Source organism: Myotis davidii, unplaced genomic scaffold (assembly GCF_000327345.1).
Source record: "Myotis davidii unplaced genomic scaffold, ASM32734v1 scaffold223, whole genome shotgun sequence".
Lineage (NCBI taxonomy): Eukaryota > Metazoa > Chordata > Mammalia > Chiroptera > Vespertilionidae > Myotis > Myotis davidii.
Window position 1 is genome coordinate 3,122,708 of NW_006294609.1, and position 12,328 is coordinate 3,135,035.

The window sequence follows — 12,328 nt, forward strand, 5'->3', positions numbered from 1 at the left end:
GCGCGGAGCCCCCCTCGCGGGTTACATAACCAGGCTCCCGGCCGAGTGGGCAAAACTCAACACCTCTCGGGGGTGGGGGGCAAGGGAGAGCCCCCAGATGTCCCTTCCATGGCCTCCAAAGACGCAGGAGGGGAATGCCCTGGACAGGGCGCAGGCGGACACTGGGGGTGCGGCCCCTCTCAGGATCCCGATTTTCAGCATCTTTGGCATTTGCGCAAAGTTGCTCGGGTGGCAGTGGTGGGGTGCAGGGGGCGCGCGGCTTCTGCACCTGTTCGAGCTGGCCTCTTGGTGAGAGACGACCCCCCAGGACCCCCAGTAACGTCCCGGGCTCTCTGGCTTGGGTCCCCGCAGCGCCCGATTGACCGCCAGAGATACGACGAGAACGAAGACGTGTCGGACGTGGAGGAGATCGTTAGTGTCCGCGGCTTCAGCCTGGAGGAGAAGCTGCGCAGCCAGCTGTACCAGGGGGACTTCGTGCACGCCATGGAGGGCAAAGGTGAGGCGCCCCCTCCTTCAGCGCCCTCCGCGCCGCGGGCCGAGCGCACGTGGGGAGGGAGTTGCCGGTGGCTGGGTTCGTATTTCGCGCCCGCGTCCCCCATTCCGGGGGATCCGGTGCAGGGGTCCGACCGACAGAGGGACCTGGGGACGAGCGACAGGATAGAGGGGCGGACGGAGGGAAGGCGGGTGCGCCGCGGTCTACCCCTCCCGGAGCCGGCCCAGCTACTTGCGCGCTGCCCGGCCAGAGTCTGACTGGGGCGAGGGCCCTCCAAGCCTGAAGCCTCCCAAACTCTGGCTGTTTCGGGCCCTGCCAGTGAGGAGCTGGCGCTGGGGGCGCTCAGGGATCATGGAATGACGGGCCTCCTCAGGCCTGGGGTCTACGGAACCCCATCACCTGGGGGGCTGTGCCAGATTGGAGCGGGGTTCCGGCGGACTCCCAAGTTGTTGGGCGGGTGGAGCCCCCCTTAAGCCTGGGCCTCTAGCCCCGCAGCCCTGACAGTTTGAAGCGGGGACTGGGGGTGAGTGACAACCCTCTGGCTTAAGGCTGAGTTCCCTGTTCCCTGGCACTTTAAACTGGAGACTTGGGGCACCCCTCTAGAATTCTGGGTGTCTTCTGGGGCCCGAGACCTTGAGAACTCTGTCCCTCTTGAGGGCCCTGCCAGTTTAAAGCAGGAGTTGGAGAAGCCTCTAGGATTTTGGGGTGCCACCCCCTGCCTGGTACCAGGAAGGTGACTGGGGATGTGCTCTGGGCCTTGGGGTGATGTTCTGGTTTGGGCCCGAGGCCTCCAGAGGCCCCGTGGGGTTGGTATTGTGAAGGCGCCCTTGCCTACCTAGGCATCTACCTCCCTTTGCCCTCCTGGGGTTTGTAAGGTTATCCTCCCCCTTCAGAGATTGGAGTTTCCTTTCTGTTATTCCGTTTCCATTTTGTTTGTCCCCCATCCCCCTTGGAAAACCGTTCCATCCATCCCTCAGTGAGCTGATGGCTTCGAAGCCCTCCCGGCCCCCAGGTTCCGCTTGAGTGGCTTGCCTGTGGGGTTAGCCTGGAGAGAGACTGTCCAGGCTTTGCATTTTGAAGTTTCTCTTTTGTGCCCACTGTTTCCTGGGGCGCCGGGCTTCCATAGTAGGGGGAGTTGCAGAGGGGAGTTGGGGGTGGGGGGGGTGGGAAGAAATTTCTGCAGCCTGCCTGGTTTTTCTGGGCATCTTTGCAATCCAGGGGCCATTCTCAACTTCATTTAAATTTCCTTAGCACAAATAGGATTTTAATTCCTCTCCTTTCTCCCCCCCTGGTACTGAGGAGTTGGCAGATCCTATGAGGAAACAATATGCAAACTCTTCCTAGCCATTTGTGAGGAATTCTCTGCCCGGGATCTCCGGCCTATTTGAGGAAGCTGAAGCTGACCCTAGGGGTGGGCTCTGGGGGGGTGTGTTCCCAAGGCGGGCAGGGGTTCCAGCAAGGGAGATTCCTTAAATCTGCTGTCCAAGCTCCTTTCAAAGGAGAGGGCCCTAGGGTTTTGGTAGTTCATTCAGATCTGGCCCCCGAAACTCGGGGGGAGGAGCTGCGAAACAGAAGGAGCCCTGAGCCCGGATTCAAAATAGAAGCTTCTTAAACTTCTCTGCCTTTAAATCCTTAGGAATCCTCATTCACTCCGAGCCCCTGGGGATCTGAGCTGCTAAGGTCAGGGCTTTCCCCAGCTCTGGTTTTGTTCTCTCCCTCTCGGAGCTGAGCTGCCTTGGCCTCCTCCCCCTCCAAGTGGCCCCGGGGAAGAACTGTTTCGCTGGGGCAGGAGCTCCTGTGACCCGAGAGCTCTTCTGTCTCCCTTCTGATGCGCCAGGGAGGCCCTGTGCCCCTGTGGGTTGCTTCCTTTCCCTGAGGATTTGAGGATGTGAGAGTTCATCTTAGCCTCCCTCACCTCCAGAGTTAGGGTGCGGATTTGGGGGGTCTGCACACTAGACAAACCCCAGATGGAAAACTAGGCTGTGAATTTTCTGGGGGCCTCTCCGTGTCCCCTTCGCACAGCCTCCGCCTGGGGAGCATCCCTCTCGGTTACCCAGTTGGAGCAAGTATTGTGATGCTGCCGCAGAATTTCACTGTTACGGCAACAAAGCGGTGCCCAGTTCCCTAGTTATTTTGGCACCAAATACACAGTTTCCAGGGAAACCGACTTTTCCCCCCCTCCCCTTCACTATACAGGATATTACAATAAGATCTTCCCCGATGCTCAGCTACAATGAGAATCCTCCTCCCAGCCTCCTCTCTGGGCCTTCAGATCCTCCCAGGTGGCATTCTTGAATTTTGCCGTCCCTTTACTGTCGGAGCTCAGCTGGGGATGAGCTTCTCTGTCCCTCTGTCTCAGCAGTAGCCGGGGCTCCTGTGCGGGGCTCTTTTCCTGAGTTTCCCTCCCCAACCCTCACCATCCTTGAGCTATTCATTGACAAGTTCCGACCCGCGGGGCATGCCGGGAATGACTGAGTAGGCAGAGGAGCTGGTCATGGGCATGGCTTCTCTGAGACTTGGCTTAATCCGTTTCCCTGTCATTTCCCAGGGAGCTTTTGTTCTGGAGCTGGTGTCTGCCTTGAGTGTAATCCCTGCCCCTTCCTCCATCATTTTTCTTCTCCTAACCAACGGACTGTGGTTCCTTTGCTCCTTCATGACTTCACCAGCTTGTTTTAATTCCAATATCCAAACAGATTTCAACTATGAGTACGTGCAGAGAGAAGCTCTCAGGGTTCCCTTGATATTTCGAGAAAAGGATGGACTGGGAATTAAGTAAGTTGCTGAAACTAACTGCTCCTCCTCCTCACCCCGGTCTCCCTCCCTAACACAGTTTATACCTTGGGATGGATTTCTCATAGCATTTGCTCCATCCGTCTTTCGTCACGAGGAAGGCTCTTGCTTCAGTATCTGGGGGATATAGTATCTCCTTGTTAAGACCTGACAAAGGGGAAAAACTCTAAAGATTGGTCTTTTTCAGAGAAGTTGGGGAAAGGATATAGGGTGCTCAAACAGTGTTGACTTTCCCCCCTGATCCACTTCCTTAAAGAGAGTGTGCCTCCTGCCCCAAATTAGGAAACTGAGGCAGGGCCTGGACTGGGAAGGGCTTGGCCAGCCTCTAAGCCCCAGACAGGGCACCCAGGTACATATATCTTTTTAAAAAATATATGTTTTTATTGATTATTAGAGAGAGGAAGGAAGAGGGATGGAAACATCAATGACAAAGAAACATCGATCGGCTGCCTCCTACACAACCCCCACTGGGGAGCGAGCCCACAACCCAGGCATGTGCCCTGACTAGCAATCGAACCGGTGACCTCTGGGTCCATGGTTTGATGTTCAACCGCTGAGCCACACCAGCAGGGCACTGGGTACATATTTCTACTCAGACTCCCACTGGGTGGGAATTGGTCTGTTTCTGTGGAGGACGGGTTCCTAGGAGACTAGGCCCCTGTCTCCCTTTCTGAGCCTGTGCCCAGCACCTGCCTCCTCACTGGGACTTGTTTGGTTTACTTTCTCTTGGAGACCTGTCAGGGCTCCAGGTTGGAGACATCTGGGAGACAGCCTGGAAGAACAGGTTTCCGCCCCTGGGGCAGGGGTGGGGAGGAGGCTGAGGGTGTCATCTTAGCCTGCTGCCCTCTCCAGCATCGAAGGGCTGCCAGACTTGCTCAAGCCTCTCATTCCTATGGATTGAAATGAAACCTGCAGCGTCATTGTTAATTAATAGTGAATGTCACCATAATCATTATCGCCCCCTTGCCATATCCCTGGAGTTGGTATGGTGAATGTGCCTCCCTGCCTCCTCTAAACTTAGAGGGTTCCCTCCCATCCTCTATCAAACTCATTATGCACAATGTTTTTTAGAGGGAGACACACAGAGAGGGGTACCCACACTAAAAGAAACAGGGGTTTGAATGCCCAGCTCTGGCTCTTACCGTTGACACTACCCTTCAGACTTCCCTGAAAAAGTGGGCGGACAGTGGCTGTTCCCTTTTTTCTGTAGCGGTGTGAGTTCAGGAGTCAGGGAGCGTGTGCGGGTTTGGTGTGCCCATTGGTATGAGGAAGGGGCTCATCAGTGACCCTCCCTTGACCAGCTGGTCAATCACCCTCCCTCTGGGTTGTCTCAGTTTGGGTTCCCAAAATGAGAGCAAGGACCCAGCCCAGCCGGTGTGGCTCAGTGGTTGAGCATCAACCTATGAAATCAGGAAGTCACGGTTTGATTCCCAGTCAGGCAGCGTGGGGCGTGCAGGAGGCAGCCGATCCCTGATTCTCTCTCATCATTGATGTTTCCATCTCTCTCCCTTCCTCTCTGACATCAGTAAAGATATGTATATTTTTTTTTAAATGAGAGCAAGCCCTAGCCGGTTTGGCTTAGTGGATAGAGCGTTGGCCTGTGGACTGAAGGGTCCTGGGTTGGATTCCCATCAAGGGCACATGCCCTGGTTGTGGGCTCAATCCCCAGCAGGGGGCGTGCAGGAGGCAGCTGGTCAATGATTCTCTCATTGATGTTTCTATTTCTCCCTATCCGTTCCTCTCTGAAATCAATTAAAAATATTTTTTTAAAAAATGAGAGCAAGTTCCCCTTGCCCCCAGAATTGGGTTGAACTCTCTGGTTTCTGGCTTCTCATCAATGTCTGCTCCTCATTTTCTAGGATGCCTGACCCTGACTTCACAGTCCGAGATGTCAAACTCCTAGTGGGTAAGTTGCTTGCTGTGTGTGGCTCAGAGATGCTCAAGTAGGGAGGGGGAGGGAGGGAAGGAGGCCTGACCACCTGCCTGCTTAGGTTTTAACTGCCTCTGACAACAAAGTCCCCGGCGGGAGGAGGCAGGAGCAGGTGTGAGCTGCAACCGCGTCATTGTGGGGAACAGGTCAGATTGCAAAGTCCTAAGAAGCTGGATCCGAGGGTGTTTGCCAGTGCGCAGTTTGACGAGGCTGGTTTGGGTCCTAGCCTCCAGCCTGGGTGTCAGCAACTCAGTCTTCAATCTCTCCTTTGAGTTTGCGTATGAGTTGCAGGGTAACGTTCGGCATGCTTTATGACCCCTGGAAGACTTTCCGACTTTCCGGAGGAGGGATTGTTCATTCTTTCCTGCTTCCTCAGGGCTCCAAGCAGGTCTGGGGCGGGCTGGCCACTGATTGCCCAGCAAATGCTGATGAAGGCCCTGAGCACCTGCAGAGTCGCTGCTCACTGAGAGCTCCCGACTCCCGGTGGACCAGGTAGCAGGCGGCATTTCAGATTTCACAGGAAGTTGTTCGATCAGTCCATCCTTTCCAGACGTGTTTCTCAAGTAGCTCCTGAATGGCAGGCAAGTTCAGAGCTGTGACCATGACAGACAAGATCCCTGCCCTCGTGGTTGGAGTGATGGGCAATAAAGAAGTCAACAGTTTTGTGTGTTTTTTTTAAAATAACTTTTATACACATTTTTCAGAAGTCAGCTGTTTTTAAAAATATGTATCATTTGAAGGGTAACAAAGGCTAAGGAGAAATAAATCAGAGTAATGAGAGGAAGCATGGTGGTGCTTCTTTAATTTTTTTAAAATTTATTAATTAGAGAGAGAGAGAGAGAGAGGGAAACATTGATTTGTTGTGTCGTTTATTTTGCACACATTCATTGATTGTTTCTTGTACGTGCCCTGACAAGGGATATTGGGACGATGCTCTAACCAACTGAGCTACCTGGCCAGGGGGCCTATATGATGGTATTGTCGATGGGGTATTCAGAGAGGGCCTGGGGAGTGGTGGTGTGAGGACATTTGGACAGAGATCTGGCTGATGAGAAGCCAGCTGTGGGAAAGACCTTTCCAGACTGTGGGATGAGCAAAGGCAAAGGTCGGGAAGTGTGGGAGGAACAGAAAGAGCGAGGGGGAAAGTAGCATGAGAAGGGAGAGATCACAGGGTCAGGTTCATCTAGGGTTAAACATTTTTCCAAATATTGAGATAAAATTCCCATACCATAAAATTTGGGGTGTACAATCCAGTGGCTTGCAGTATATTCACAATGTTGTGCAACCATCACTACAATCTTATTCGAGAACGTTTCTGTCACCCCCAAAATAAACCCTGTACCTCCCAATTCCTCTCTGCCTCTATGGGTTTATCTATTCGGACATTTCATATGAGTGGAATCATATAATATGTGCTCCTTTATGTCTGGCTTCTTTCTCTGAGCATCATGTTGTCACGGTATATCCACATTGTAGCAGGTGTCAGTACCTCATTCCTTTTCATGACTGAATAATATTCCATTGTATGGACGGACCACATTTTGTTTATCCATTCTTCAGTTGGTGGACATTTTGGTTGTTTCTAGTTCGTAGGGATTATGAATAATGCTGCCATGAATATTCACATACAAGTCTTGTGTGGGCAAACGGTTTTATTTCTCTTGAGTATTTAGCTAAGAATGGAATTGCTGGGTCATTCAGTGACTATATTTAACCTTCTGAGAAACTGCCAGACTGCTTTTCAAAGCAGCTGCACCATTTTACATTCCTATTAGCAAAGCATGAGGGTTCCAATTTCTCCACATCTTCCCCAACACTTGTCATTGTCTGTCTGTTTGATGAGAACCATCTTAGTGGGTGTGAAGTGGTGTGATCGGATTGAAGTTTTGTAAGAGCCCACTCTGGTGGCTGCGTGGAGGATGAAGACAACTGACGGGTGGGTGTGTCAGATAATCCAGCGTGAATAATTGATCCCAAAGTGTGTCATCGGATACTCAGAAGGGAGGCCGGATCTGCTGGAAGGAGATGGCACTGATGACAGAAGGATCTCGGCTAATTGTCAAGGGCTTGCTCAAAGGATAGATTTTTCTTATAGGGGGGATTAATGGTGATGGGGAAAAATAAACAACAACAAAACGATGTTTTTAAAAGCAGGGATTCCAGAAGTGCTGAAGGAAGTGAAAATCAGAGCTGAAGGGAGCAAACTTCCCAACGGTGGGCAGATGGGATGATGGACCCTATAAATCAAGTCTTGGCCCAGGCAACCCGCTCTGGTGCCTCAACCCAGCCCCAGCCTTTGCTGTTAAACAGCCCTGGTTTGAGGTCCCACTTTGTTAGTTGGTGGGTGATTTGGGGAAAGCTACTTAACCTCCCTAAGCCTCAATTTCCTCATCTGCAAAGTGGAGCTAATTGGCTAATCACAGAATCTGCCTCAGGGAAGGACCCTCTACAAGAATGAATGCATACTCAGAATTATGCTGGATGATGAGTGCTCAATAAACGGTCCCCGTTATTCTGTATTATAAATGCAGGACATTGAGCTGATGAGATGCTCTTTATGATCAAGGATTAAAGCCAGATTCTCAAATCTGGGGTTCAGGCAACATCCCTGTCTTACTGACATCGCTTTTGGCCCTTTTGAGGAATTTTCAAGTCCTTGGCGGTTTCATTATGGTCTGGTGTGTCCAGGCCGCCTCTTCTCTCCCTGAGCCTCCTTCTTCCCACTGTGGAAGCAGATCAATGGTTCCTATGCCCTTGCCAGCTCTTGGAAAGTGTAGGATGGCAAAGGAGGCAGGACTAGTAATACCTGCACAGCCTCTCCGGGCATGTCTGCGATAATCGAATGATCGGTGACTATCAAAGTGCTTTGTAAAGCTGTGGTGAGCTCTGCCGCCGTGAGGGAGGCCTGTAATTGTGGGTAGCGTGGGGTGTTATTATGCCCATCGTGGTGCACACAGACATCCAGACAGCGGCAACGGGGCACCTTTGTCATAGCAACTGAAGCGATAAGTGTAACTCCAGCTGGCCTAACCAAAACAGAATGAGTTCAAGGGGTGTCTTGATCTGGGTGCTCCAAGAAGATCTCAAGAAGTTGACGCATATTTTTCCTTCCTGCTTCCTCTTTCTTTCTGCTTCATTCTTTGGCAAGCTTTTCCCCATGTGGTGGCAGAGTTGGGGAGCCAGCAGCTCCAGGCTTCCATCCTGCCAGCTCAGGGTCCTCCTCCCCAACCCCTTAGTAATTCCATCAGATGTCTCTGCATGGGCTCTGATGGGCTTAGCACACCCCACCCAGCAGAACCACGTGCACTGGGCATAGGAAGGAGGAGCTCTCCAGGGCCGCTGGGCAATAGGAACATGCCCCTACCACACATGGGAGTTCTGCTTTGGAGGGCGGTGTATGGGGGAGTCTGGCTCACCCCTCCCAGATAGTGCGGGATCTCAGTCTCTGTCTTCCAGCCTCCTGCCCCCTCCCCAGGTCACTGAGGATTGAGATGGCCTACAGCAATGGGGTCTTGCATATTATGTCTTTCTGACTGGGACCCATGACCTCCTGGTTCGTAGGTCAACGCTCAACCACTGAGCCACACCAGCCGGGTGCATATTATATCTTTATTGTATTTCTCTCTACTGAGGATGCCCAAGCCAACTGATGTCTTCTTTGGCCCCTTTTCTTAAAAAAATTTCAGGATAAATCACCTCATTGAATATTCGTTTATTCTTTTAATTATAGAAATAATCACCTATCTTTTATTAGATGTTTACCATATGACCGCATTTTGTCCTCACCAATAATCATATAAATTAAGTGCTATTGTTCATTATTGCAGATGGGGGATCGGAGGCTCTGAGGGAACAAGCCACATAGATGGGGTCAGTGAAGCCAGGCCCTGACCCCAGCTCTAGTTGTTTCCAAAGCCCATACTTTTGCTTTTATGTTTACAAAGTGCTTTCAGTAATTGTGGCAGGTCACTAGGGCAGGTCTTCTTCTCTCCACCTTCCAAATGAGGAAACTGAGGCCCAGCAAGGTTCAGGGATATACTCAAGGCCTCACTGCTGGGAATTGGAGAGTGGGATTTGACTCTCGGCCAGTGCTCTTGCCTCTGTGAAAGACTCACAAGGAGAGAATTTAAAAAAAACAACAATCCAGGCTGGCTGGTGTGACTCAGTGGTTGAGCATCGACCTATGAACCAGGAAGTCACGGTTTGATTCCCAGTCGGAGCACATGTCGGGGATGCAGGGTCGATCCCCAGTGTGGGGCGTGCAGGAGGCAGCCGATCAATGATTCTCTCTCATCATTGATGTTTCTTAACTTTTTAAAATATATATATATATTTGTTGATTTCAGAGAGGAAAGGAGAGGGAGAGAGAGATAGAAACATCAATGGCGGGAGAATCTTGATTGGCTGCCTCCTGAACGCCCCCTACTGGGGATCGAGCCCACAACCCACACATGTGCCCTGTCCTGGAATTGAACTGTGACTTCCTGGTTCACAGGCCAATGCTCAACCTGAGCCACCCCGGCTGGGCTCATTATTGATGTTATCTATCTCTTTCTCTCTCTTCCTTTCCCTTCCTCTCTGAAATTAATAATAAAAATATATATATTTTTAAAAAAGCACTGCGAAAGAAATCAGAAACTTGAGGATGATAAAGAAGGTTCCAGAACCATGACGAGGGCCAGTTGCGTGCACTCTCTGAAAAGCAGGCTGGGGGGAGTTTGGGGTCAGGGCCCATATGTGCTTCATATTAGTGTTCAAGGTCACCTTGAAGCCTCTCCCGGGCTCTGAGCCTGTGACTCTTAGAACTGACTGATGGAGCCTTCAAAGCAGGGCCAGGGGGCCACGGATTAATTTCTGCAGCTGGAATTTGTTGGATGTGTGTGTAGCCTGTGAGCCCAGAAACCAATGAGACTTGGGAACAGGGGAGGGGCGGGGAGGAGGGAGAGACAGCGGGCTGAGCTGTTGGCCTACTTAGAAATGCCAGGCCCCGCAGCTCCCAAGTGGAAAATTTCTCCTGGAACCCATTGCCTTCGTGGGCTGGAGAGTGCCCGCACTGTGGGTCCCTTGCAGGCTCCAAAGGGCAGCTCGTCCTTGTCACCTGCTCCAGGGGTGGCTGTCCCCAAAGCTTGGAGGACCGCATTCCATTTTAGCACTGACCTGTCCCTTCTGTCCCTACAGGCATTTGCTGGGCTTCCTGCTCAGAGACAGGGCACTTGTACCCAGCTCTCCTTTGCCACCCGTGGCAGAGCCGACTGGGAACCTGAGAAGCTGGAGCGCCAGTTCTTAATCCCGCAGCTCAGACCGAAAGAGACTGGCAGGCCCCAAGTGTCCCCCGTGACTCCTCTGGGTCTCTTCTGCCGCCTACCTTCCCCCATTTCACATTCAAGGGATCTGCTCTGAGGATTTAAGAACTGGGTTAAAAGTCAGTGCGGCTGCCCTGGAAGAGGGACCCGCAAATGACCTAACCCAGTGGTTTTCAAAGGGGAAATCCCGAGATTCTGGATGTGAATTCTGAGCACCCCCGCCTCCCACCCACTTCAGCCTGAGCTCTTGTTGTTGTTTATGCATTTGGCTCTTGTCAAAGCTTCTGTTTGAAGAAGAGAGAGTTTTGCGGCAACCAAAAATAAAGTGTAAAGGTCAACTACTTCCTGTCTTCACACACGAGGCAGTTGAGGCCTAGAGCGGGGTCAGTCGGGGTGCCTGGGGCTGAAACTCAGTCCAGGGCTCTTGGCACTGTCCCAGGTGCCCCTGACACACCTACGGCTCATTCTGTGACCTCCTGTGGGCTGTCACTAACCCAGGAACAAGTCAGGCACCTGCGCTTCTAACATGGTTCTTCAAGGGAGAAGAAAATACGTAGCTGGAATAGGCTCTGGCTGGCGTGGCTCAGTAGTTAGGGTGTTGGCCCACTCGCCATAGAGTCCCTGGAATTCTAGATGCAATCGCCTGATGGCTTTGCCTATCGACATGCCGGCACTTCAACTTCTCAGAAGTGTTGCATGTTCATTGTCTCATTTCAGTCCCAGGACAACCTCATGGGCTGGCTACCACTTTTGCCTCGGTGTAGTAACTGAACCTCAGAGAAGCTAAGAGGCCCAGCTGGGGTTTGAACCCGTGAAGTCTTTGCTTAATCACTGCATTGTGTCCATAGGGGCAGCTGAGCTCTAGGCCTTTGGTGCTGACTGGCCCTAACCTCTAGGGGTGTGCTTCCCATGACCGGCCTGCCAGCAAACCCCCTTCCCAGGCAGGTGTGACCTTGAGCAAGGTTAGGGGAGAGAGGCAGGGACGGGGGAGGCTGGCAGAGCGGCAGGGGTTTGGGGGGCCTGTTCTGCCCCCACCTCCCAGACTCTTATCGGCAGGCTCTTTGCCAGGTGGGCTTTCCAGAAAGGCTGAGCAGAGAGCCCACCTGTTGCAGGCGCCCTGGTAAGGAGCCAGCATGGCCAAGAACACACCAGGATTTCCAGCAAAGTTCAGGGCTGCCCCCTGGTGGATCTGCACTCCCAACGCAGAACTAAAGCTCTCCCAGCCTTCCCAGGATCCCTGGGTGCCTGCAGCCAGCCACGGAAGACGGCCAGGTCATTTTTTCAGGCTCAGCTCGTGATTCCGTGTGACATAGGATGGGGTGGGGTGGGGGTTTGGGGGTGGGGAGTGAGCATTCCATAGAATTGGGTTCAAATCCCACCTCTGCTGCTCACTAACTGGGCCTTTTGGGGCAAGTTAGTTGTCCAAGCCTCAGTGTCTCATCCATCAAATGGGTATAATTGAAGTTCCACCTCACAGAACTCTTATCTCAATTAACTTAAGATAATCTGTGTAGAGAGCTTGCCTGTGCTGGCGTGCTCAATAAATATTAATTATTCTGATTGGTAGAAAGACTATGTTCTGGGGGAACTTGAGCCAATCCCACCTGTCTCCACACCTCGGTTCCCTCATTAGTAAGACAGGAACAGTCCTAATTAGCTTCCGGGGTGGTGGTGAGAACTAGATGTTGAATGCAAAAGATAGTAACCCCCAAGTTCTTTTATGCGCTTAAGGCATGACTCTTTAAAAAAAAATATTTCTATTGATTTTTACAGAGAGAGGAAGAGAGAGGGAGAGAGAAAGAGAAAGATCTA

The 12,328-nt window shown here is 51.9% G+C and overlaps 1 protein-coding gene across 1 annotated transcript in view; it reads left to right on the forward strand.

Annotated features, from left to right (window-relative positions):
• Positions 1–12,328, forward strand: part of KDM2B (lysine (K)-specific demethylase 2B) — a 91,856-nt gene that overhangs the window by 892 nt on the left and 78,636 nt on the right. The window contains exons 2-4 of the mRNA XM_015567266.1: positions 352–496; positions 3,187–3,265; positions 5,143–5,189. Of these exons, the coding sequence (XP_015422752.1) occupies positions 352–496; positions 3,187–3,265; positions 5,143–5,189 (271 nt within the window). The remainder of the gene's footprint in view (positions 1–351; positions 497–3,186; positions 3,266–5,142; positions 5,190–12,328) is intronic.